A 25,655-nucleotide genomic window follows, 5' to 3' on the forward strand; every position below is an offset into this window, starting at 1 on the left:
TTCATTCTAACAACCCCTTGGTATGCTTAAGCTTGTAGAGCTTTTGTTTATGTGGGTTATATCTAACTATATTTATACTATTATAAATTAAAGTTAAGAAATAACTTTTGGGTTTTTAAAAATTGAAGTATAATTTATGCAGTAAAATTCACCTAGATTTAGTGTATAGTTCTATGAATTTTGGCAAATGCATAATCATGTTGTAACAGGGTGCAGCCAAGAGGAGGGCCCCAAATAGAAATTTGTAATGGGATCCAGAAAAACTTGGAGATAATAGGCTCCACACCACAGGGCCACACCTGCCCGGAATGCTGGCAGCTGTGGCCAGTTGTGGGAGGAGCCAGAAATGGGGCTGCAGAGGGAGATTGGCGGTGGAATTTAAACCGAGGTGCCACAGCCATTTGGGTCTCTTTTTGGGACCACACGTCTTTTCGGGGGCCACGTGGCTTTGGAAGTGCTCCCTTTTTGCCACATGGGTGGTGCCAAGAGCCCGAATCACTGACTTCTACTTCTTTCCTGAGATATGATATCCCGGACTGGACAGAGGGAGAGGGAAGGACTGTGTGCATTTGTGGGTATTCTAAAGAACTTTAGTCTGTATAACTTTTAAATAAATAATAATTCCTTTCCTTTTTCACCAATCTCTGGCATTGAGAGATGTCTTTCCTCTGGCGGCGGGCAAAGTGAACCTTGTATGGGGGAGGAACCCCCGGGAAAAAAAGGGGGGGGGTCTTTTATATTGTTCTGCCCCCTCCCTGTCTGTTCTGTAACAATGTAACCATTACCATAATTAAGATATAGAATCATCATCCCCGCCCCGCCCAAGTTACTCCATTTCCCACTGCGGTGAAATCCTCCACCCACCTTCAGCTCCTGGAAACCACTTAAGACCGAGGAAAAATTTAAAACCTAAGAATACCAAAGTATACCCTCCATTAGACATCAGAGCTGTTGTGTAGCCTCTGGAGAATTCCAGGGTACAACCATGAGTGAACAAGAGTGGGAAAGGCAAATAATGTCTAAGTGGTATTATGAAAATAGTTTTGACTTCAATAACCCCCTGCAGGAGTCTCCAAGCAGGGGTCCTGCAATGCACTTAGAGAATCCCCACTTTAGCCTCTCCCTGCCATCCCACCGACAAATCTGCTTAGAAGTCTACACTCCGGACTATAGTTTAGATAATTGGCATTTATAGAGTCTATCCATACCTAAACAATTCACAAGCATTTTTGAGCACTTTGTATACCTTATTTTGATTTAATTCTTGCAACAGCCACGTGCGTAATAGCAGTACTTCACATTTCAGGAAGTTAACAATGTCTCCTCCAGCCTGGTTCTCACTGCTCCTCTAACAAACAGGGGCAAGGCTGTCCTGGACTGAGAGATGTTCTCATCAGTAAAGATATATTACTCGTTATGATAATAACGCCCCAGCCAGGAGCCAGCAAGGCCTGCTCTCACATCCGTCCAGCAGATCAAGGGTTTGTGGCACCTTCAACACTCACTCAGTCACTATTCGGAGTCTTGGAGATCTTTCAGCTGCTGGGATTGTTCTGCAGGTAAATTGTTTATTCAGGACCCTCAACTCCTGAGGATTAAAAACAGAAATTGACTTAATTTCCAACTGCCCCCATGTGTACTAAGTGGGACCTCTCCCTTTCACACCATGGAGTAGGTAGGTCCCTTAATAATGCAACTTTGTGTCTACTTTCAGAGATTCATCTGCTTATAATATATAAATTGGTGTCTTGTCTATTTTTTAATTTAAAACTCAAATGCGATTCAAAAGTTTTCTCCCTGATTCCAGAGGAATGAGTGGCCTGGACAGAGAGAAGTATAGCTCTGGATACCTTCTTCACTGCCTCTTCTGGCTCTCCTGAGTCTCAGAAGGAAGGTCTCAGAAGCTGCGATCACATTGTCACACAAAGCCACAGGAAATATCTAGAATCCAATTGGGTATCTTTTTAAGATTTTAAAAAAGAAACTGTTTATATTTTTAGAAACATGTCCATTCTGTTACGCGTTTATAGAAGACCAGCTTAAGACCACTCAATGGTTGTTCCTACCCACTCAGTGGCCTACACAGTGGGGGCTGCAGACCAGTCTTTAGTGGCAGGCTGAGCACTGCAGTCTTCAGTAGGAAGCTGCTGAATACACACGGAGGGCACCCGTGCCTTCAGACCAGTCAACGTCTTCAGGCTGAGCTGCAGGGAGCTCAGGAGCTGGGGCAGTCCACCCACCCTGAAATTCCTCCTTGGTCACAGCCTTTTCAGCAGTGGCCCGCTCTTCCTTCTCCATCTCTTCAGGATCTCTGTAGAAGTAGAGATCAGGCATGGCCTCCCGTGGGTGTTCATGGGAGATGGTGCCGTGCATGTGCAAAACCTCCCAGGAGAGCATCCATGACATCAGACCCACTGAGTGAGCCCCCTTGCTGTTGCAAGGGATGGCGATGTCCATGTAGCACAGAGGAGAGTCTGTGTTACACAGAGCAGTGGTAGGCAGGTTAACATAAGACAGCTTGGTGAGAGGCTTGTGGCCAACCCTGAGGTCAGTAACCACCAGAAGTCTTGGCTCCCAGAAGGCTGCCTGATTCTGGCTAGTGAAGACTCCAGGAGTGAAGTGGCCAGCAATAGGAGTGGCTCCAGTGGCAGCAGGAAACTTCAGCACAGCTCGATGGCCAGTGTTCCTGGACAATATAACACTGACATCAGCAGAGTTTTCAATGGCAGCAATGGCACAGCTGCCAGCAGAAGCTTCTCCCAGGTTCTCCTCAGATTTATGATACAGATGCCATCGTTTTTCCTTTTGTAGATGTGCTGTTCCACTGGTAAGTCAAGGTTGGTGCCACCCAAGTGGGCGCCTGCTGCAAGGAATTCAAGGACATCATCCTCCCTCATTTGCAGGCCATCAAGGGCTCCTGACCTTGTGAAAGTTTCCCTTTGAGTTACAGGGGAACCAAGAACAACGCCATATGGGCCCCTCTCTGGGTAGCATGGAAAGTCCTTTTAGATTTTAAAAAGTTATCATTGCTTTATATTTTCCTCCAGATAGGCAGGAATCCCAATATTAGGGCATATGGAGAGCTTCCAGGTTAGCAAAAGCACCCACACCAGGAGAGTGACACATCCCAACTCCATGGGGACAGAAGCTCTTGCACGCTGAGGGCACCCCTAGCCCTGACCTTACGTATCTCTTCAACTGGCTGTGCATCTGTATGATACGCAGTTTCCCTGAATAACTGTAGCAAATTAATCACACTTAAGGAGAAGGTCATGGGAACCTCTAAGTTGTAGCCAAATCAGGCAGAACTCGTGGCTAACCTGGAAAACGACTACTTGCAGTTGGCATCTGAAGTGCGGTGGGAGCAGTCTTGTGAAACTGGACCCTTGACCTCTTGGCTATGACAGTGTCTTGCAGGAGATAGTGTCAGAATTGACTTATATGGGTAGGACACCTAGCTAGTGTCATGGAGAGTTGCTTGGTGTGAGGGAAAAAAACCACACATCTGGTGTCAGAAGTGTTGTGAGTGTGATATTAGTCTGAAAGTAAGAGAGAAACACATTTGGAGCAGTGGGTTCCTCCCTGCTCAGGAAAACTGGTAAAAGAACTGAAGGGAAAAATGAGAACAATGTCTCACCAAATAGAGGATACTAATAAAAAGATAGAAATAATAAAAAACAAATAGAAACTCTGGGGTTGAAAAGAATAATAAATAAAAAAATTACTAGAGGGTCCTGGCAGCAGACTTGAATAGGGGGAAGAAAGAATCATGAACTTAAACACAGATCAATTGAGATTATTCATTTTAGGAACAGAACAAAAAGGAATGAAGAAAAATGAACAGAGCCTCAGTGGGACACCATATGCATATTGGGAGTCCCAGAAGAGAAAAGAAAGACAGAGGCAGGAAAAAATATTTGAAAAAATAATGGCTAAAAACTTTCAAAATTTGATGGGAAACAATAATCTACACATCCAAGAAACTCAGTGAACTCCAAGCAAGATACATTCAAAGAAAGTCACGCCTAGACACATCATAATAAACAGCCTAGAAACAAAGAGAATTTTGAAATCAAAGAGAGGTGACTCTCACACAAAAGTAACCTCAGTAAGATTAACAGCTGATGTATCATCTGAAGCCATAGGGGTCAGAAGGAAGTAGTATAACATATCCAAAATTCTTCTGTTCTTTAAAAACACCTGTCAACCAAGAATTCTATATCTGGCAAAACTCTCCTTTAAAAATGGAGGTGAAATTAAGACATTCTCAGATAAGCAAATACCATATTTGTCACTAGCAGACTTTCCCTACAAAACCACTGAAGGGGATCCTTCAGATTGCAAGGAAAGTGCACTAGTCAGTAACCCACATGAAGAAATAAAGAGCATCAGTAAAGGCACCTATATAGGCAAGTGTAAAATACAGAACAAATATTCTTTAAACTGCATGAAGCAATAATTATAAATCTATGTTCATGGGCATACAGTGCATAGAAGTGTAATTGTGACAATAAAAGCTTAAAAGAGGGAGAAATGAGATATAGATTTTTTAAATAAACTTTTTAATTTTATTTTTATTTAAACTTTTTAAAGCAAAGTTTTTTTTGTAGACTACTGAAACTAGATTGGTATTAATCCAAACTAGGTTGTTATAAACTGAGATATTAACGGTAATCTTCAGGGAACCACTAAGAAAATAACTAAAAATATATAGTAAAAGAAATGACAAGGGAATTTAAATAGTACACTAGAAAATGTGTATTTAACACAAGAGAAGGCAATAATGAAAGACTGAAAAACAAAACAGACATTGAAAATAAACAGTACCATAGCAGTGTGAATTCTACATGAGCTATGACTACATGAAATTTAAATTAATTAAGCTCTCCAATTAAAAGCCAGAGATTTGCAGAATGGCTAAAACAACGTGGTCAAACCATGTCTAAAAATTCCCCTGTTTGGATTCAAAGTCACAAACCGGTTGAAAGTAAAAGGGTGGGAGAAGAGAGCAGGCGCACCTGTACTACTATCAGACAAAATAGACTTTAAGCCAAAAATTGTTACTAGAGACAAATAAAGACATTTTATAATGACAAGAAGGGTCAATCCACCAAGAAGATATAAAATTGTGAGCATACATGCACTTACAACAGAGCCCCAAAATACATAAAGAAAAATAGGACAGGAATGAAGGGAGAAACAGACAATTCGGGAATAACAGTTGCGCCCTGGCAGGTGTGGCTGAGCGGATTGAGTGTCAGCCTGAGAACGGACCCAGTCAGGGCACATGCCTGGGTTGCCAGCCAGGTCCCCAGTAGGGGGCGTACGAGAGACAACCGCTCTATGTATCTTTCACACATCAATATTTCTCTTTTTCTCTCCCGTCCCCTCTCTCTAAAAATAAATAAGTAAAATCTTCTTAAAAAAAAAGAATAATAGTTTGAGACTTCAATATCCCACTTTCAATACGGGACAGAACAACCAGACGGAAGGTCAGCACGGAACGAGAAGACTTGCGTAACACCATAAACCAACGAGAACTAATTTTCTTCTCAAGTGGACCTGGAATATTCTCCAAGATAGAACATATGTTAGGCTGTAAAAACAAGTCTCAACAAACTTAAAAATATAGCACTACCAAGTATGTTCTCTGACCACATGGAATAAAATTAGAAATCAATAACAGAAGGAAACTTGAAAAATTCATAAATACGTGGAAATTACACAACACAGTCCTAAATAATCAGTGGGTCGATGAAGAATTAACAAGAGAAGTTTCCGATACTTTGAATGAATGAAAATGGAGACACAAGACAATATTGTGGAGAGAAGATCACCATTTCTTTAATGACTACCCAGACATCTTGAGCTGCTTCTGTTTGACAGCCGCTTTGCTACATCTCCACAGGTTTGCTGGCCACCGATTCAGCTCGACCTCTCCTTTGATGGGAAACCTCGACACCACGTGCATTATGGGAGTCCCAGAAGGGGGATGTTTTACACCCCTCGCAAACACGGCGTTTGAGCAATCGTAGTTTTTTACTGGGAGGATTTCAGAGTTTGTCTTTCAAGCCAGCTGCTCTTTCTAGCCTCTCTGGGCCTCTCTGGTCATAGATTCGACATCTTGTATTTTGTGGCCAAATGGGACATGTGACCAAAGGACTCTTTGAAGTTGCATGCCTTGACACTTTTAAACAAAGGCTTAACTTCCTAGCCAAGCCTCCTCTTTCTGCTGGCTCCTGGGGCAGAGTCAGGAGCCACCTAACCCTCCCAGCACAATCCCAGGGACCTGGAGTAACCAGTTTTAGTTTTCCCTTTCAGTTTTTTATCCAATGTCAGTTCCAGTCCCCAAAATGGACAAATTTCTATCAATTTATATCCATAGGCTTACTTTGTAAAATGAAGTGCCATTTTTATAACTAGTAGAATATTGTCTTTATAAAAATAGGGGTTAAAACTCAGCTGATTGGAGAACTGCTTTTACATAGCAGCACATGCTTTTTATATTCAGTATTTCAGGCTAAGGGGTAGCTTGTCAGTCTCTAGTGCAGCCTCTACTTTAAAATACTCACTTTCTAAAAAAGAATATGAGGGGAGCCCTGGCTGGGTAGCTCAGTTGGCTAGTGCATTGTCCTGATAAGCCAAGGCTATATAAATAAGTGGAACAACAAATCAACATTTCTCATCTCTCTCTCCCCACCCACTTCCTCTCTCTCTCTAAAATCAATAAATAAAAATTTAAAAAAGGACATGAGGGGGGACATCACGGTGAGTTACTCTAATGTGAAATAAAACCCATCTGGCTTTTGACATGCCCCCATTTCCCAGGCAGATGGATAATGTGGTTAGCTGGAGGCAACTGCCTTTGTAATATTTTTACCTGCCCAAGGATGTCTCAAAGGTCAGAGGTATGAAAATATGAGCTATATTTTTCTTGGCTCATAATATCATCCAGATATAACTTCAGAACAGGGATTCGCAATCCTCAGCAGCATCAGTATCACCTGGGACCCTGTCAGAACTGCAAACTCAGGCTTCACCCCAGACCTGCTGAATTAGAGACAGTGGGAGTGGGGCCCAGCTAGCTGCGTGTTCACAAGCCCTCTGGGGGATGCTGACCCACATTTGAAGGTGAAAAACCACTACTTTAGAAAAACATAACCATTTTCTGTGAAAGAAGAGAAAACATTACATACTATAAATTAATGAAAGCATTACATATTAATTTAGTTCTCTAAGATTTTTTTCAATGACTATCATGTACTAAGTACTGTTCTCCAAGTTCTCAGGGGGTGCACCTCTAAAGCCTCCAGAGAGCGGGCAGGAAATATACATGTGCAAGGCTTGCTCCGGCCTGGCTGCAGCCTGGATGGTGTGGGGCAGGCTGTTTTGAGACCCCGGTTGCCAAGGGCCAGAGAGAAAGGAAGACCCAGTGGAGAAATGCTGTCTCCCCTTTTCCCAAGAAGCTACTAATCTTATTATATAAAATCTCTCTATTTATACGTTGGAAAAATTGGAAACCAATTTTAAAAGTATTTTTTTATAAAAGGAACAGCTTTTTTGATGCAATTTGCATGTCCTATAATTCACCCTTTTTAAGTGTACATTTCAAAGTTGCTTTTAGTATAATTAATATACGTGACTGTTACCACATCTAATTTTGGAACACTTTTGTCCCCTGTAAAAGAAATCTCACATGCATTAGCAGTCACTCCCCATTGAATTGGATGGGGAAGAATAATTTGGTTTAATTAATCTTTGATTTCCCAGCGTCACAGCCATAAAAATCACTTAATAATGCTTGTTGGATGAATGAATGAGAGCTCTTTACCCTTTTTATATTTACCTTACATTTTTTCTTGATTCATTTCACTAGACCTTCAGCTCCATAATGACAATGACATGTCCGACTTGTTCTCTGTCACATGCCTAGTGCCTGGCACACCGTAGGTACTCAATAAACAGTATTTGAATGCATGACTACATTTTAAATTTTTTTTCATTCTCTGCATTTGTGTTATAACAGCCTGAATTCCAAGGATATTATACCCATCACAACATTAATGAATCCCTACAGATAAACATTTAGAGAGGCGTCGCCAACCAGAGAGTGCTCATTGGTACCTCGACAGCCATTTCACGGGCTGGGGCGCCCTATATGGGCACCCCAATAAAACACCACCAGCCCCAGAGAGCTAGTAAATTCTCCTAACCAGAAGGGCTCTCCCCGCCCCCTCTCCCCGCACAGCCGGCTCTGCCCTCCGCCGCCTCCTCTCCGCCCACTCTCGCCGCGGTCTCCTGGCGGCGGCGGCTTTGTCTCGTGGGCTAGTCCCTGGCGGCTTCCTCCCCCGAGCAGCTGCCGCCAGAGGGTGGAAGCGGCGCGGGAGCTGTCCGGCACCCCGGTGCTGAAACCCCGAGCGCTGGTCATCCACCACCACCATGTAAGGGCCATGAAAAGGGCTCGTCCTGGCGCAGCGCGGACATGGAGGAAGACTTATTCCAGCTAAGGCAGCTGCCGTGAGTACCGTGGGGGCGAGTGCGAGGCAGGCAGGCTTTCCGTTAAAAAAGGAAAACCTGCAGCGGGGGAACGCTGCATGGCTTCTTGAATTCAAAGGGGACTGTTTCAGAGGAAAGAATTAGGCCTGGAGGAGCAAAGCCATTTTCCTACCCCAGGAGCCCAGTCGCTGTATCTTTGAGTCAATTCGATTTATCAGATCCGTCAGAATCTTATGGGGACCTACAGGGTGTTATGTTTCCCCTTTTAATTGCTCTCAATCCTAAAGGGATTTTGAGGTCTGTGTTTTAAGAAAGCATTAGCTGCTGTTTGCAAATGTGGACTGAATTTATGAGTCCAGGCAATGACATCGGTTATTTCCAGCCCTTCTCCTGTGCTGTGAAATTCCTCATTTTTCTGCAAGGTCTTTTGGAAGGGGATGATAATTGATGTTGCAAACTGGTTTCTAAAAAGCTAAGATGCCTTCTAAGAGGGGAGGCTTGGGCAAAGTCCGGTTGTTTATGAAGTGTGTGAATGAGAGGGCTGAGCACCCTCGCTGAAACCTCTTGCCTTCTTCTGAATGGAAGGCTTTTGTAACAGCTAGAGTGAGACTCACTGTCAACAGCTATCCTTGGGAACATCAGGAATACACTGTTTTGAGGATGGGCATTTTAAAGCGATACCAAATTTGTTCTGAGAATCTTGAGGGAATACAACCAAGCAATGGAAAGGACGGGGCCTTGCAAGGGGGCTTACGGATTTCTTCTACCACAAGCTGATGGTGATTTATGAAGCAAATTCCAAGAGTGTGGGATGGGATATTAAAAAGAACATCAAGAGGCACTGTTGTTTTATTTTTTAGAAGGACTAGCCAAATGGATAACAGGAGACACCATTTGGATTTGTTGGGAAGGATATAATATTGTTAGTATGTGTGTATTTTCTGGACTTCGATTTTTTTTCTCTCTCTCTAAGCCACTGAGGAATTCTCCCAAGTGACTTTTAGTGTGACTGATACAGCTCTCTGAGGCTCTGAATGCCAAAGGATATTGTAATATTTACTTCTTAATCAGTGTAAAATTAATTTTCATTTCATAGTTTAATTAATTCAGATTTTAATGGTAAGCTCTTATTAATGGATCCACAAATAACACACCTTATGTAATACAACATTATTTCACAAATGCTCAAGGATGCTCAGTTATAATATGCAGGGGTTGATGTATGAATACATAAAAATGGACATCTCCGAGTGCAAATCTCTTAAGGAAAACACACTACTTTCATTGAAAATAAATGATTATGTTCAAAAACCAACATATTATCTCAAAATAAAAAATAATTCAGAAACTAAAATATGAAATTTGGTGCTCAGAATAACAATGCAATTCATATTGGAGCTGCAGTTTTACTAGCATAAGTGTTCAAATAATGTCCGAGCATGCGAACCTTGCAAATTACTCAAAGACTCTTGTATATTTAATTTACTAATATACAGGCATGACATTATTGTGACAATTCCTTTCTTAATTAAAAAAGGTAAAATAATAAGAGGGTTTTACTTAAATTTAAAAATTAATTAATTTATTTTTAAAGATTTTATTTATTTATTTTTAGAGAGAGGGAAAGAGAAGGAGAAAGAGAGGGAATGAAACATCAATGCGTGGTTGCCTCTCACATGCCCCCTGCTGGGGACCTGGCCTGCAAACTCAGGCATGTGCCCTGACTGGGAATCGAACCAGTGACCCTTTGGTTTCCAGGTCCTCACTCAATCCACTGAGCCACACCAGCCAGGGCTAAAAATTAATTTATTTTTTATTAATATATAAGATAATGCACTATATCATCTATATAGGGTAAAGTTCAAAAAGGAGCACAAGAAAAAAAAAAGTAAGTCTCTCCTCAAACCCCAGCTTTATGTTTCTTATTTATTCCTTCTGACATTTTATGCACATAAATACATATAATATTGGTTAGAGAGGCCAAATTGTGTACTGGTTAAGAGCATTGGCCCTTGAGTAAGACAGACTGGGGTTCAGACCCTGATTCTGCCACTTCCTGGTTATATGACTTAACCTTTCTAAGACTCAGTTTCCCTATCCATGTAATGGGGGTCACAGTGGTACTTGGTTCATGGGGTTATCGTGAAGCTCAGGTGAGCTAATATGTACTACATACCTGACAGATACAAACCATTCAACATATATTAACTATTATTATTATTACATCTGAAACATCATTTATAAAAACAAAATACATTGGCTCCTTATGTTGGACTTCCAAAAACTATAATCCGCAAACCTCAGACTACATTCGAATGAGGTCAAAATTAGCCCTGAGATGTACTGACCTTGATTTATTGTTTTTAAAGAGTAAAGTAAAAGGAATAGCTGCGTGAATTTGAGTGGGTTACAAATCATGACTTAGATGGTTTTAAACCACACCCTGTATACGTTATGCACAGATTTCAGGCAGAAGATTTCCTGAGAACAATATGGTTTAAAAAATCAGAATGCCTTGTAGAGGGTTGGCAAGCGTGGGCTTTGGAATAGGTTCAGACCCTTGGAAGGCCAACTGTTAATAGATTATAAGCCACTAAGTAGTTAATAGATTATAAACCACTAAGTAGTAATAGATTATAAGCCACTAAGTAGTTCAGGGCTTGGGGAAAAGGGAATGAGGATGTCTAAGGAAACAACTCTTCTTTGTACTTGGGGGGGGGGCTCCTTCACATAGCTCTAGGATGGCTCATTTGAGACCACGGACAACCTCAGCTTTTCACCTGCTGTCCACTCAGGCACAGCACCATGTACAGGAGATCCAGGAAGCTGAGATTTTGTATCTAGTGATGCCTTCTGTGTGACCTTCAGCAAGCTCGACTGTTCTGGGTCTCTCCTTTCGAGGATGATGTCTTGAAAGCAAGTTTGCAGACTACATTCATCCATTCATTCAATTTACTTGGGTGCCATCCTTGACACAAGAGATTCTACAACTGAATAAGGCTGACATTATCCCTGCCCTTGAGACGCTTATAATCTAGTGCTGCAATATTTGATATGGTAGTCACTAGCTACATGTGACTACTTAAATTTAAGCCTAAATCATGTAACTTGTATGTGAAATAACCTTTACAGTAAAATTCATAGTATGATTTATAAATAAAATATGTGAAGTTTGAAAAATCAGTCCCTCGGTAGCACTAACCACATTTCAAGTGTTCAACAGCTACACGTGGCTAGTGGCTGCTGTACACACAGCTTAGGTCAGAAACATTTCCATACCTGCAGAAAGGTTCATTGAACAGCACTGATCGGGTGGGAGAGGTGGGCACTGAACACATAACTGCCCAATGATTAGGAGATTGGTCTTGCAGGTGACAAAAGGCCAAGTTCAGGGTGCAATGAGACCAGTTTTAGAAGGAGGAAGGAGAGGATCAGAAAAGACTTCCTTGAGGAAGTGACACTGGGGTGGAGTCCCCAGAGATGTGTGGAAGTCATCCAGGAAGAGAGGTGGGATGCGGAGCAGTCCAGACAAAGGGACCTGGGGGAGGTGGGGGAACGCCAAGTCAGGCCAGTGGGGCATATTGAACAAGTGACTTGGCAGAAGGCTGCAGAGGATGGCAGGGACCAAGCCATACAGGACCCTATAGTTTGTGACAAGGGGTTAGAACTTGACCCTGTGTTTACTCAATGCACTTCCTCTCCTATTTTACGAACCCTGCCTTTCCAGATTGAGCTTAAGTCCATCACTTCAATGAATCTTCTCCTGACTTCTCCTGGTCTTAAATGGGGTAAAAGATAAGGTTCAAATCCTGACTCTGTCACTTATTATCTGGGTGGCCTTGGGGCCGATGACTTCATCTCCCCAAGGCTGGGTGTTCATCTTTAAATCAGGGTAGGGACAGTCTGCATGGCGGGAAGAACACCAGCGGGGAGCTCTTGGCCCAGTTCCTGGCTCCAAGTAAGGGCTCAGTCAATGGCACTGATGTGATTTGTCTTCCTCCGCTTTGGATTTGTTTCTCTTATCCTCCAACTTGTTCAGGTCCTAAAGCACCGGGAGGCTGTGGTCTCTTTTTTAGAACACTAAGAAAATATCCTACTGAAAGCTAATGAAAGTACATGTCCAAACTTGAACTCCTGGTCTTTGCTCTACCATGCTCTTTTTCCAGCTTCAACCATCTCAGTTGAAGGTAACTCTATTATCCCATTTGGGTCCAAAACTTTGGAGTCAAGTTTGACTCCTCTTTCTCTTATATTTCACTTCAATCCATCAAGAAATCCCCCTGGTCTTGCCTTTAAGCTCTATCCAACTCCAACCACTTTTCCTCTACTGCTGTTTCCTGGTTCAACACCCCATCATCTCTTACCTGGATGTATCGCAGTGGTCACTTTACTGGTTTCCTGCTCCTGCCCTTGTCTCCCTACAGCCCCTTCTCAACACAGCATACAGAGGGATTCTTTAAAAGTCAGAACATGTCCCTCCTCAGCTCAAAACCCTCCCATGGCTCCCCATCGCACCTGTCTCTTCCCTTCTCCCCCCAACTCATTCTGCTGCAACCACTCTGGTCTCCTTGGTGTTTCTCAAACACTCCAGGTAGACTCCTGCCTCAGGACCCACTGTTCTCTGTCTAGAAAGCTCTTCCTCAAAGTATCTGCTTCACCTTTGTCAAATCTCACATGCTGCTATCTCACCAAAGCCCACCCTGACCACCCTCTTTAACACTGGAACCCTCTCTCACAACTAGTATCATGGCTCCTATCAAAAAATAAACGTACAAATAACAAGTGTTGACCAGGATGTGGAGAAATTGGAATTCTTGTGTACTTAGTGGGAATGAAAAACGGTGCAGCCTCTGTGGAAAACAGGGTGGCGGTTCCTTTAAAAATTAAAAATAAAGCATACAATCCAGCAGTCTCGCTTCTGGGTATATATATACCCACAAAAGAATTGAAAGCAGAATCTTGAAGAGATATTTGTATGCCCCTGTTTAGAGCAGCATTGTTTTCAATAGCCAGAAGGTGGAAGCAGCCCAGGCGTCTCTTGATGTGTGAGTAAACAAATGTGGTCTCTCCACGCGATGGAATGTTATGTAGCTTTGAAAAGGGAGGAAATTCTGACACCTGCCACAACATGGATAAGCCTTGAGGACATTATTGTGCTCAGTGAACCAAGCCAGTCACAAATAGACAACTACTATACGATACCACTTATATGAGGTGCTCGGCGTAGTCACATGCATAGAGACAGGAAGTAGCATAGCAGTTGCCAGGGGCTGCAGAGGAAGGGGGCGGGGAGTCGTTTAATGTGTACAGTTTCAGTTTTGCAAGAGAAAAAGAGTTCTGTGGATGGGTGATGGCGACGGTTGCACGCCATCGTGCAGGTACTTAATGCCACTCAACTGCACCCTCAAAGATGGTTGAAGGACACGTTTAATCCTATGTGTATTTTACCACAGCTGAAAACAATGCAGCCCTCTTTCCCCATCTTCCAGCACCGTGTTCTACTTTTTCCTTTTTCATAGTGCTTATCACCTTCTAACATATAATTTACCTATTTATCGTTTAGTGGAGGTCTTCCCACACTAGAGTGACAGCTGCACATGGCAGGGGTCTGAGGTCCCCGAGCACCTGGGACATCACCTAGGTTCCATCTGCTACTGGATTCCAGTGTAGACCAGCATATGTAGGCCGAGAGATTAAAACTTTATGAATAAAAACCCAGAAAAATCTGTTCATCACCTTGATCGTCCTGCTTAACAGTGGTGGCTACACTGCTGGGTCCACCTGGAAAGATCAGACGTAGCCTTGTTTCATCATATTTGTCTGTCTGCATCCCCATCCCCTTCTTAAATCAGGGGGGTTGGGAGGATGCATTTTGACTTAGTGACTACATGATTGTCTTCTTGATAACTCTTTGGGCCCATGGTCACCTTGATAAGGACACATTTTGGGATTCTAGAGAAGGACCTAGAAGCAGGTTTTGTTTCCTCTAATTGAGGAGACCTGCATGATGCTTTCTCTCTGTTGCCTCCTTTCATCTCCATGGCAACGCTGAGAGATAAGAATTTTCATCCTCATTCTACCAGGCAGGAAACAGACTCAGAGAGGTAACGTAGCCTACCCAGGACCCCATAGGTACTGAATGGCATAGGCGTGGGATTGAAACCCAGGTCACTTTGTGGGGCAGAGCTGGGCTCTCTTCTTCCCTATGGCAGAGCACCGCTCTTCACACAAGACTTTCAGTGACAGCCTGAGATGATCACAATTAGGTTTAAGCTTCCTCTTCTGTCTGACAGATTCATGAGCTCGGGAGATAAAGGTCCAGAAAAGTCAGGTGAAAAGAGAAAAAAAATCTTCTTTATCTAAAATACCCAAATCGAGTCTCAGACCCCAACTTAAGGGATGAGGTGAATGAATTTCAGGGTGGTGCAATTAAAATCTTTACATTGACAGCTATTTCCTCAAGCTCCTCTCTTCTTTAAATAGTGAAATTATGTAAAATAAATGTTCCCAGCTATTTTGGTGAATTACATGCTATCTATACCCCACAAATGCCAAGGAGTTGCGAGCCAGCCTGTTTTGAAGCCCTCATTTTTTTAACATATACCACTGCTATTTTCTTTCATGTTTCTTTTTTTTTTTTCCCCTTGGGAAATCTTGGCTCGTGTAGTTGAGGCATACTTTTAGAAACACAGCTGATTTAAGATGTAGCTTGGCTTTCTGAGTCTAATTTAATGTCAAAGGTCTCCTTTTATGTCTGTCTTAAAACAAGCGTTCATAAATAAGGATGCCCTGGCTTCTTGTGGTTTGCCAGGAATGTGAACAGATCCCGGTTTAACACTGCAGGGAGCTAAGCCACTTTCTCAAAGGCACATCTCACAAAGGTCAATGTACTCCGTGCTCAAGGCAGAAAGGTGGCCTGGGTGAAGCCGGGCAGGAGGGAAGCTAATATTTACTCAATGCCCACAATTCCCCATTCATCAAGCTCAGTTAATCTTCCTGATGGTCCTGAGAGCCGTGTCACCTCATCGCCCCTAATTCACAGATGTGACATGCTTAGCAGATGCTACCTGATCAACAAGAGCTCTGTAAATAGTCGCTATTGTCATGGGTATTGATTATTAATGTGTAGACGCCCAGGTTAAAAATGGCAAACATTACAGAAAGGTCCAAAATAAAAAAGTCAACAAATGTCCTTCTCCTCAACACACCTTGTTTCCAGGCAGTGCTCCTCCCCAGAAGCAACCAGCCTTCAGCTCCTACGTATCCTCCCGGAGCGTCTAGGCTCTGGAAGCATAAATAATCTATGGCCGCGCTTCTCAGACTTACTTGAGCTGCACACACTGTCTGGGGACCTGGATGAAATGCAGATGCTGATTTAGTAGGTCTGGGTCAGGGGCAGAGACTGCATGTCTAATAAGCCCCCAGGGGAAGCTGGGCCTCTGGTTTGAGACCACACGTCAGTGTCAGTGCTAGGACGTAGGTCACGGGATCACATTCTAGCTTGTTTAATAATGAGCCCCAACAACTTTTCCTGTTGGCTCTTACAGTGAGCTTGTGTGAATGTTTATGTATGTGTGTTTACTGTGGTCAGATACACATCACGTACAATTTGCCAGTGTGATCATGTCAAGTGCCCCGTTAGTGGCATGACAGTAAGTCCATTCACATTGTTGTGCAGCCATCACCGCCGTCCACGTGCAGAACTCTTCCACCTTCCCCACTGGCACTCGATGCCCACGAAACACTGACTCCTCACTCTCCCCATCCTCCAGCACCTGCCTTCTGTCTCTGTGAATCTGACTCCTTTGGGCCCCTCGTGCAGGGGGACAATATTTGTCCTTTTGTGCTAGGCTCATTTCATGTAGCGTACTGTCTTTAAAGTCCATCCATGTTGTAGCACAGGTCCGAATTTCCTTCCTGTTTAAGGCAGGATAATAATCCATTGTATGGATAGACCGCACTTTGTTTATTGGTTCACCCATTCATCCCCTGATGGACACTTGGATTCTTTCCATCTCTGGCTGTTGTGACACAGATCAACTTAAAAACATTAAAAAAAAACCCATTTTCTTAAGTGGATGTGCCATAATCTATTTCATCACTCCTTTCCTGAGGATTGTTTCTAGTTTTGTGAATACTTATCACATTTAGCCCTGGCTGGTGTAGCTCAGTGGATTGAGCGTGGGCTACGAACCAAAGGGTCACTGGTTTGATTCCCAAGCAGGGCACATGCCTGGGTTGCAGGCCAGGTCCCCAGTGGGGGCCACATGAGAGACAACCACACATTGATATTTCTCTCCCTCTCTCTTATTCCCTTCTCCTTTCTCTAAAAATAAATGAAATCTCTTTTTTTCCAAGATTTTTATTATTTTTAGAGAAAGAGAAACATCAGTATGTGACAGATACATCAGTCAGTTGCCTCTCACATGTCCCCACCTGGGGACCTGGCCCACAACCCAGGCATGTGCCCCAACTGGGGATTGAACCCGCAGCCCTTAGGTTCACAGGCCAGCACTCAATCCACTGATCCACTCCTGCCGGGGCAAGAAATGAAATCTTAAAAAAAAAAAAAAAAAAAAAGCCTTTTCCTTTCTTTAAAAAAAAAATACTTATCACATTTAGTTCACAATTATCACATGCAAAGCTGCAAACAGCCTGCTAACACCGGGGGAGAACAGCACCCACAACACTGGGGGAGAACAGCACCCACAGAGTGGCTGGGAGTGGGGACTCTGGGAAGTCAGGTGGCTTTGCCAAAGTCTGGCTTAGACACCCACTCTGTGACCTTGGACAAGCTCCCAGCCCCTCTGTTATTGAGTGTTCTCATCTGGAATATGGGGATAGTGGAAGTGAAGGTTAAATAAGACAATCAGTGAAAGCACAAACCCTGGACTGACTCACTGAAAGCTCATGGTCCATATCAGCACTTATCGTGTGGTAAAGCCCTACCTACTTATGTCTGTCCCTGTGATGGATCACCAGCATGGCCAATCTGGGTGGGCGCACAGAGCATTTTAAATTTTGAAAGATATCACAGATTACCTTCCAAACAGGTTGTCGTGGTTGCTATTAGTCACAGAAAGAAGCACAGAGTCCTGGAGAGTCCTTCAGGAGAGGATGTGACAAAAGCAGTAGTCAAGGGAAGATTATCAGGCCACATGGTCATTTCCTCCTCTGACGTCACCCTCAGAGTTGAGGGTGATCCAGGGACCTTCCCTTAATCCCTGAAACTGAAGTGATAATGGAGTAAATGTTCATGTCCTTCCTTTGCCTAATAATTACCTATGTTTTTATCTTGTTTGAATACCTTGGGGGACTGTTTATGTTTGTTTTTATTTTGGGGCTGCTTCTTGGGGACAGAGAGTCCCTTCCCAGAACCCATTTCACACCACCCCTTTCTCAATGGGTTGCAGAGTTGAAATTTCCCATCTACAGGGACCTCGCTGCCCAGGTCTAGCCATACTATTTCTTTAGAGGAATGTGGGCCCAGATGGCTGGCTATTCTACTTTAAGGGACATCAGAAGTCTTGCTTTTTATGTGAATTCTTTCAATTAAAAAATTGGGCATCCACTTAAAAAGTATTCCATATGGGCAACTTTTTGTGGACATAATGTAACCTTTAGTCACCAAATCATTATCTCCGCTACAGAGAGATGAGTCTAAATTCTGAAACACACGCTTCCAAACAGTATTGGAGTCTAGAATGAAGATACCCTCATTCCTACTGATTCATTCCAGTTCAGCCCACCGTGTGAACTGGGTCTCTTTGGACTTGTGCAGTGCCCAACTTGTTCACCTGTATGTGCCAGCCCTGACTGATACACAACCTTTGAAGTTGTCACCTCCTACAGCCCAGCTTAACAGAAATGCCAACCCCCTACCCATTCAACCCCCCTGACTGCGAAAACAAAGCCTTTCACCTGTCGTGGGCACAAGAGCTGTGCAGCAAGGCTGGGGAGGGGGAGCTCTGGCCCTCATGACGATTTGCTCTGTCCTCTAGAGTGGTGAAATTTCGTCGCACGGGAGAGAGCGCAAGGTCAGAGGACGACACGGCTTCGGGAGAGCATGAGGTCCAGATTGAAGGGGTCCGCACGGGCCTAGAGGCGGTGGAGCTGGACGATGGAGCGGCTGTGCCCAAGGAGTTTGCCAATCCCACTGACGGTGAGAGGGCCCTGCGGCTGAGACATCAGCCCAGGCCACGGTCAGGGGCTCTGAGATGCCATGGTTGCCTCCCCAGGTGGCACTTTCAGAGGGACTTCTTGAAGGGGCAAGTAGGAGGGCCCAGAGGGCCCAGGGGTGCTACTGGAAGTATGAGCTGAACCTACGGCTTACGTCACCAAGCAACGTTACATCACAATCCCTGCCATCAGCATCATTGTGTAACACTTGGCTGAGGACAGCCTGACGTCAATGGTGATGATCGTGATGAGATATGATGATGATGGTGGTGATATGATGGTGGTGACGATGGTGTGATTATGACGGTGATGACAATTGTGGTGATGACAATGATAGTGTATTGATGATGTGTTGTTGATGAGGTGATCATGATGGTGAGAATTGTAACAGTGACGATAACGATGGTGGTGAAGATGATGTTTTTGGTGAGTGTGATGGCAATGATGGTGATGATGATGATAAGTGATGAGGACGATGGTAGTGATGGTGATATTATGACAGTGATAATAACGGTGGTGATGATGACGTTGGTGATGAATGTAATGGTGATAACAATTATTGTGATGGGAACGGTTGACATCAGCCTCAGGTTTACTCTGTGCCAGGCACTGTTTTAAGCACTTTACACATATTACCCATTTAATCTTCACAACATTTCTAATTGGAACTATTATGATCACCTTCCCCATTTTGCAGAAGAGGAAAAAGAAACTCAAGTCCAGAAAGGTTAAGCATCTTGCCCAGAGTCACACAGCTAGAAATCAGCCACACTGTATTTAAACCGAGGTGATCTGACCTCAGAATCCACATTCTTACCCAGGACCTTGTGCTACCTGAGTAGAGCTGTTCAAACAAAGAGCCTCAGGTGGTGCTGTGGGACCTGGTCTCCCTCATCGCTGGATGCTGATGGGTGAAAATGTTCCATACATTCCTGAAAGGCCCCCAGTTCCCAACAGGACAGGGGACTACTGACCTGAACCCAGAGCTAAGGAGGCAGTGACTGGGGAGAGGGGACGCAGTGGTTAGGGGCAGTGGCTTTACTGTCAGGCTAGTCTGTGCTCCACCCCCAGACCTACGGCGTGTCAACTGTGTGGCACTGGGAAGGCCCACTTCCTCCTCGGCAGGTGGGACTAACACTGGGCCTTAACGAAGTTGTGACAGGGACCAAATGAGGTAAAGACCATCAAGCTCCCAGGGCGGTGCCTGGCACGTGGTGAACCCTCAGCTAGTGCACCATTACGTCATCCTCACTCTTCCCATTATCGATGGTGTTAGAGGGCTCACTCTGCTTTCTTCTCCAAACTTCTGGCCGCGTAAAAGCCAGAACCAGCTCACGCTTTTGGAGAACGTTGATTGAAGTTAGAGGTTCCTGGTTGAAATTCCAAAAAAGCGACAGTTGCCAGAAGTTATGTCGAAACCATTCTCGATGTATAGAAAAGTTGCAGAGATACTACCGGGAATGCCCCTGTGTGCCTCATTCAAACATCGACCAGCGGACATTTGTCACAACTAGGAGATGAACTCTGGTGCAATACGTTTTCCCACACCCCCAAGTTTTATTTTTCACTCCGCCAGCTTTTCCAGCAGTGCCGTTGCAGGACACAAGCCAGCACACCACATCGGACTTAGTCTTTTAGTATTTTTCAAAACACTTATTCTCTCACCAATTATGTCTTTATGTTTTGAGCATACCCACGCCGTGTGGTTATGCGGAAATCATTCAGATACTTCAGAAATGTGCAAAATGTGCAAAGGAGGTAAGCGGCGGCTGCCCTCAAAGAGGAGCCTGGGGACACTCACTCTGACTTCCCCTGCGTGGCGCGCACACACCTGCCTTCGTCTCAGAGACGGTTCGTGTACAGCACGAGCCTCCCCTCCCGTTGCCTTTCACGTAGCAATAGAGTGTGGACACCTTGCCATTTGAGTATAGGTGAAATTCTGCTTTTACAAAGTATTTTTTTCTGACTATGCAAGGAATACATTGTAATAGGAAGGAAGCTAAAGTTGCAAACGATTTCTCCCTTCCTCCCTCCAAAGACAAGGAAAATAAAACCATGATGTAAGTTTTGTATGTGTTCTATGCAGTCACATATGCTATACACCCATACATGCGTCCGTTTCAAAGAAGAGAACCATACTACATATTTTGTTGTCTATCTTGCTTTGTTTTAAAAAATTAATCAGCAATAATATGTTGCATGCATCTTTCTACATCTGCGCATTTTTTTTAACAGTTGGGGCATATTTTATAATGTGGATATATAAACACACAAAATTATAATATATGTCATCATTTATTCGACCAATACCTGTTGATAGACATTCTGCGCTTTCCCGTTTTCCCTTTTGTAAACAACGTTGCAATGGATTCGATAGCACGGTATCTTTTCACACTTGCTGGAATGTTTTTCTAGGACACGTTCTAGAAGCAGCATGTGCTGCCTTTAACGAGTTTGCCTGAGGACCCCCCCAGGCCTCCTCCACACAAGGACAACTGCGGGATGCCCTGACTCGCTCCTCCCCTCCCCCTGTCTCCTTCCCAGATACTTTCATGGTGGAAGATGCGGTGGAAGCCATTGGGTTCGGGAAATTTCAATGGAAGCTGTCAGTTCTCACCGGCCTGGCTTGGGCAAGTATTTCTGGGGGAGAGACCTCACAGTCACTCTCCAAGAGACCCTTATGCATGCTGCTCCGCTGGGTTTCCATCATCTACAGGGAAGGACAGAGTGCTTTCCACAGAGAGCCTTGGCTTGAACCACTGAGGTTTATGCCGAGTGACGCAGGTGGTAATGCAGGTCCGTGCTCAGGGGGAGTCGGGGAACATTGGCAATTGCCCACAAGGAGGAGTTGGAGCTCCTGGCTAATTGAATGGTTCTCAATCCTTTGGAGCTCAGAGCCTCTCTGAGATGATGAAGGCATCTGTGGAGCTCACCCTAGAAAATCACGCACAGATAAAACCGAGCCCTTTGCTTCATGAGGCGCAGGATCCCTGGTTAAAATCCCCACACTGACCTACTGCAAATGGAGCATCTAGACCATTAGTACAACCGAAATTTATTTTTGAAATTATTTTTCCAAATGATCTTTAATTTCCCCATGTCGTTTTCCCACTAATCTGAAAGGCTACCTGGATCGTCCACGCATTCCCACAGCTTCATGGGGCTGCGTCTGGACTCTCATTTCTGTCCCATCACTCTATCGAGTCCTGTAAAGGATGCTTAATTACTGGGGCTTCCGAGTACGTTTTAATATATTAAAAGGTCACACTCATTAAATAGACTGAGAATGCTACACAAACAACAACCTCTAACCCAAAGACAAACTAATCTTTAATTGAACTAAAGAGAAAAGATCCTTGTCTCTCTATCTCTATAAAAAAATGTTTTTCTTAGATTTTTGAAATGGGATGTTTCCCAATTTATTCAGGAAGTGCCCCTATTTTTTTTTTAATATGGAAAAATCACACACAGAAAAAAAATGTTTCATGTCCAGTTGTCAATTTCCGCCCGGTACCTCACTGTTTTAACTACCAGAGAGTCTAACATGTTTCGATGTGTGGTAGGGGCTCAGCAGGCAGTAGGAGAGGGGTTTCTGTATGCTGTCTTGGGGGTCACTGAGTGAGGGGCAGCCGTCCCTGCACAGGGCAGCATCCTGGCCTCATGACCTTTGCTCCCCCCTCTGCAGATGGCGGACGCCATGGAAATGATGATCCTGAGCATCCTCGCGCCCCAGCTGCACTGCGAGTGGCGGCTCCCCAGCTGGCAGGTTGCGCTGCTGACCTCGGTAGGCAGCTGGCGGCTCTCTCCTGTTGCACACAGTTCTGGTCCCCCGGGTGGTCTGTGGGGTGTCCCCTTGCTCCTGCTGCTGCCAAAGGCTCAGCAGAAAAGAATCAAACTCTGCATGGAAACACCGCGACCTCAGCAGCTTCCTTCCCTCCCCAGCAGGTTGGCAACCAGTGGGACCGCTGCACCCACTGGGCGTGTCACTTAGACTGTGTACAGCTCACTCATCCAAAAAGGAGATGCCAGTGCTTTCGAACCTCCTGTCTCCTGTTTTCATACTCTCCAAGCTCTATCTTGCAACCTTTGATATTTTCTTAGCAACAGGACAAGATAATTCTTTGGTATGGCTAGAAATTAGTAAAATGGTAGTTCCACAGCCATACTGCCTGATCCCAGCCCAGGCGACCCCACTTACAGATGTGTGACCCCGGTCAAGTGTCCTCTCCTCTCTGAGTCTCAGTTTTCTCATCTGTAAAATGGGGATGGTCATGACACCCATGCCCTAGGACTGTTGTGAGGTTTCAGCAGTAATACCAAGCACACAGAATAGTGTTTGCACCTTAGTAGGACCACTGTGAATGTTGGCTTCTTACTATTACTAGGGTGTGACATCATAGGTTCAATCGGTTGTTTCCTTTCTATGCCATGCTCCGTGTCACAGTCTAACAGAAACCTTCTTCCCACCCACAGGTGGTCTTTGTCGGCATGATGTCCAGCTCCACCCTCTGGGGAAACATCTCAGACCAGTACGGCAGGAAAACAGTAAGGCCACCTCTCCAAAGCGCACTTCCCTTGAGTTATCTCCATGGTGATAGTGACGAGTAGCAAAACGTATGCAGCTTGAGCACTTGGGAGGCCTAATTAGGAGCTATGTTGACATGCTGTGAGAAGACATTGCTCTGAGGTCACTATGGATTCTTGAAGTCACACATTCCCGGGGCGGGGGTGCCAAGCACATGCATTTCACAGCGTAGAAGATGCTGCTGGCACCCATGTGATCGCCTGGGCACTCAGCATTCACATGAGGCCAGGGGCAGTCAAGGGTTGGTAGAGAAAGACATCAGCTTCCTTGCCCTTCAGGATCATCTCTCAATCCCAGCAGGATGGAGCTCTGGGGCTGGCAGGGGAACCTGCTCATTGAGGCACCCTGAATTGTCTGTCTTCCCCACCCCTCCTGGGACTACCCCCTAAATAAACTATTTGCACTAGAATTCTTGTCTAAGAGATGACAGGAAATGGATTTGCAAACACAAAGGGGATTTCCAGGCCTGGAATTGCAAGGAGCTTTTATTACTTTCCAAAAAGGTTTTTTACCTATTTACTTATTACTTGGGAGAGAGAAACACCAGTTTATTGTTCCACTTATTCACACATTCATTGGTTGACTTTTGTCTGTGCCCTGATCTGGGATTGAACCTGCAACTTTAACATATTGGGATGGTGCTCTAGCCAGCTGAGCTATCTGGCCAGACCTGAACTCTTACTGTTTTGTTACTTCATGGCTTTGATGGTCTCCTTTGTATTTTAGTTGTTTTTGTTTTGCTGGACTGTACGTGGGCTCTTTGATTCTTTTCGTGTGTGAAGCTGCAACCCTTCAAACTATAAGCCTGGGCCCTAGGGGTGAAACGATCTCAATAGGTCGAGATGAGCTTCACTCGGCAAAGCCGCCACTCCACTCGAGCGCTTTGTGAGATAGTCTGTTCCCTGACCACTTCATTCTTCTCTTTCCCGGACTCTCCTCATCAGCCTGCAGTTTCTCCAGAGGCAGGATAGTGCAGTGGTTATGTGCTGGAGCTCTGAAGTCAAGCAGACCTGGGCTCAGTCCTGACTCTGCTGCTCCTGGCTGTGTGACCTTGGGCAAGTCTAAGTCCGGACCGTTAACCATGATGCTAGTGGATGGAAGCCATAGGTGTTGAGTAAATATATGTTGGCTCAGTGAATAAAGGAACGTTTGAACTGTCCTGTACAGGAAGCAGACTCCAGCCACAGCCCCTCCTTCTACGACTGGACAGGAAACACATGGGTCAGCAGATACGTGGGAGGTGCTGACTAATGAAACCACCGGGAAGTGGCTGTGGCCGGGCCAGAGGCTGCAAGGTTGGGAAACCGGCCGTAGCCATCGCAGCCCAGAGGATCTTGGATGGTTTTAGGGGATGGAGAGATGAGTTGGAAAGGCCTCTCCAGACATCCTAGAGAGAGTAGAGGCTGGATTGCTGTGGTCTTCAGGGGGCAGCTTTCTAGACTTTGCCCCCCGCCCCCGCCCACTTCCTGTTTCTGGAGGGTGTGAGTCTCTGCTTTAGAGATATTCTGGTTGGATGATAGAGCAGAATGAGATCTGGAGAGAGGGAGGGAGGGAGAGAGGGAGGGAGGGAGGGAGGGAGGGAAAGAGAAGAAGGGAAGAGGAAAGGAAGGGAGGAAGAAGGAAAAAGAAGAACCTTTTAAAATCAAACAAAACCATTTCTGTGGTGGAGCTGGGCTTAAAATGGGCCGTAAGCCTGGGGCTGTCTGCTGCTGGACCTAATGCTAATCTTCAGGCCTATGAAATAATGAAAGGAAAAAGCTCTTCTGAGATCTTAAGACGGCTTCTTCCTAAGCAGGCTGCGTGTTGGGACAAACGACTCATTCCTCCATCTCTGGCTAAAAACATTTTTTTCATTTACTTGTTCTCGAGGCAAACATGTACATGCATAGAAAAATACAGGAACTTGTAATGAGGAATTTTACTGGGGCCCCAATTCTGTCATCCAAATGCTGAATACTGAAGCCATGAAGACTGTAGGGGGAAAGGAGTAAAAATACCTTAACTTGGGGCCTGAATTTGCCACTGGGTGACTGAACCAAGTCACTCCCTCACCTCAGGCCTCAGTTTCCTTATTTATATTAAAGCAGGTTGGATTAGATAATAGCTGATATTAACAGCTACCATTTATTAAATTCCCCAAACTAAAGGGCTAATGGTTTTTGTTCCTTGGGTCTGTTCTAATCATTCAGTAGGGGATGTCAGGAACATGGATTTGAAGAGTCAGAAGCCTCAGTGGATAGTGCTGTGATTGATTAGTGATGTCTGCCATGGGCACAGATCAGGAGGATGGGTAGGTGAGTTTAGTCAACTGCCCAAGGAAAGGGGCAGTGCCTGCGTTGTTCACAGAGGTGGCCCCAGCGCCTGACACAGCACCTGGCTTCTAGCAGGCACTCAA

General features: G+C 44.6%; 1 protein-coding gene and 1 pseudogene across 2 annotated transcripts in view; one reads left to right on the top strand and one right to left on the bottom strand.

The window, feature by feature from the left end:
* Window positions 1-2,039: 2,039 nt before the first annotated feature.
* Window positions 2,040-8,441, bottom strand: LOC112310494 (small ribosomal subunit protein uS2 pseudogene; annotated as a pseudogene).
* SVOP (SV2 related protein) overlaps window positions 8,291-25,655 on the top strand; it is a 54,054-nt gene continuing 36,689 nt past the window's right edge. For both annotated transcript variants that reach the window (XM_024567008.3, XM_045200881.2), the window contains exons 1-5: window positions 8,291-8,517; window positions 18,498-18,658; window positions 21,220-21,305; window positions 22,361-22,459; window positions 23,149-23,220. In XM_024567008.3, coding sequence (XP_024422776.1) covers window positions 8,483-8,517; window positions 18,498-18,658; window positions 21,220-21,305; window positions 22,361-22,459; window positions 23,149-23,220 — 453 coding nt within the window. In that variant the 5' untranslated portion in view covers window positions 8,291-8,482. The remainder of the gene's footprint in view (window positions 8,518-18,497; window positions 18,659-21,219; window positions 21,306-22,360; window positions 22,460-23,148; window positions 23,221-25,655) is intronic.

This window comes from Desmodus rotundus, chromosome 7 (assembly GCF_022682495.2).
Source record: "Desmodus rotundus isolate HL8 chromosome 7, HLdesRot8A.1, whole genome shotgun sequence".
Taxonomy (NCBI): domain Eukaryota; kingdom Metazoa; phylum Chordata; class Mammalia; order Chiroptera; family Phyllostomidae; genus Desmodus; species Desmodus rotundus.